The following is an 884-nucleotide window of genomic DNA, read 5'->3' as shown; positions in this document are numbered from 1 at the left end:
TCAAATCAGCTCAGAATGTTTGCATAAACACGTATTTTGTTAATACATATTTTGAGATCTCTCAAGCATGGAAGAGCTGACTCCTTACAGTCAGAACATCCTTATTTTCTCAAGACAGCCTTCCTTTACGATTCTTCCACAACGATCTTTGACAAACTGCACAACAGTACTGACAGGATTTTAGTAACGAAGAAATAACTATAAACTCACCAAACATGATGTAATAACGTGAATCTCCACTTAGGTTCTTCTGGTCCAAGTCTGAGGAAAAAATCTTAACATATCCCCCACCACAGTCTATCTTCTGCTCATGTTTCACAGTATACTGAATGACCAGAGTCTTCCCTTTGTTACTGAATGGTTTAAATCGTGAGGAGATAGCATAAAATTTAGAATTTTCACTAGTTTGTAGACCTGTAAAGATATTAGTAGAATATGCAAACTTACATTTTTCTCCATTGGCAAAGAAAAAAATACTTTTATTGCCATGCACAGCATGTCTATGAAGGCAAATCCCCAAGTCTGGAGATGGTTCATGTGAAATGAGACCCACATACCTTTATCTCGCACTGGATCTCCATAAAACTTCCCTGCAGTGAGTTTAAACTTCCCAAAGTCTGGTTTGTACTCAGAATTCATCCACCTCTTCTGCCAGTTGTCTGTCGTGCGAGGCCAGCACCAGCAACAACACAAGAGGGGGATCGATAAGCACGGTACAGTGAGGGGGTCCCCCCCCCCCCCCCCCACACCCACAGCCGGTACCAGCAGCTGCTCTACCACCCGCTCCACCCCCCTGCCCTCACCCAACCTCCATCCAGAAACTGCTCCTGGAAATACACCGCGGCTCGGGCAGAGCCCAGCGCGGCCCCGAGGAGCAGGGCCAG

At 45.4% G+C, this 884-nt stretch overlaps 1 protein-coding gene across 1 annotated transcript in view; it reads right to left on the bottom strand.

Moving 5' to 3' along the window:
- The window catches only part of LOC104528327 (calreticulin), a gene marked incomplete at its 5' end in the record, with an annotated part of 3,921 nt that extends 3,046 nt beyond the window's left edge, over positions 1-875 (bottom strand). Inside the window, 3 exons of the mRNA XM_010172298.1 lie at positions 211-414; positions 558-659; positions 809-875. Of these exons, the coding sequence (XP_010170600.1) occupies positions 211-414; positions 558-659; positions 809-875 (373 nt within the window). The remainder of the gene's footprint in view (positions 1-210; positions 415-557; positions 660-808) is intronic.
- Positions 876-884: the final 9 nt, after the last annotated feature.

This window comes from Antrostomus carolinensis, unplaced genomic scaffold, assembly GCF_000700745.2.
Source record: "Antrostomus carolinensis isolate BGI_N321 unplaced genomic scaffold, ASM70074v2 scaffold31827, whole genome shotgun sequence".
NCBI lineage: Eukaryota > Metazoa > Chordata > Aves > Caprimulgiformes > Caprimulgidae > Antrostomus > Antrostomus carolinensis.
The sequence above is the reverse complement of the archived record's forward strand: the minus strand, read 5'-3'. Positions and strand labels throughout refer to the sequence as shown.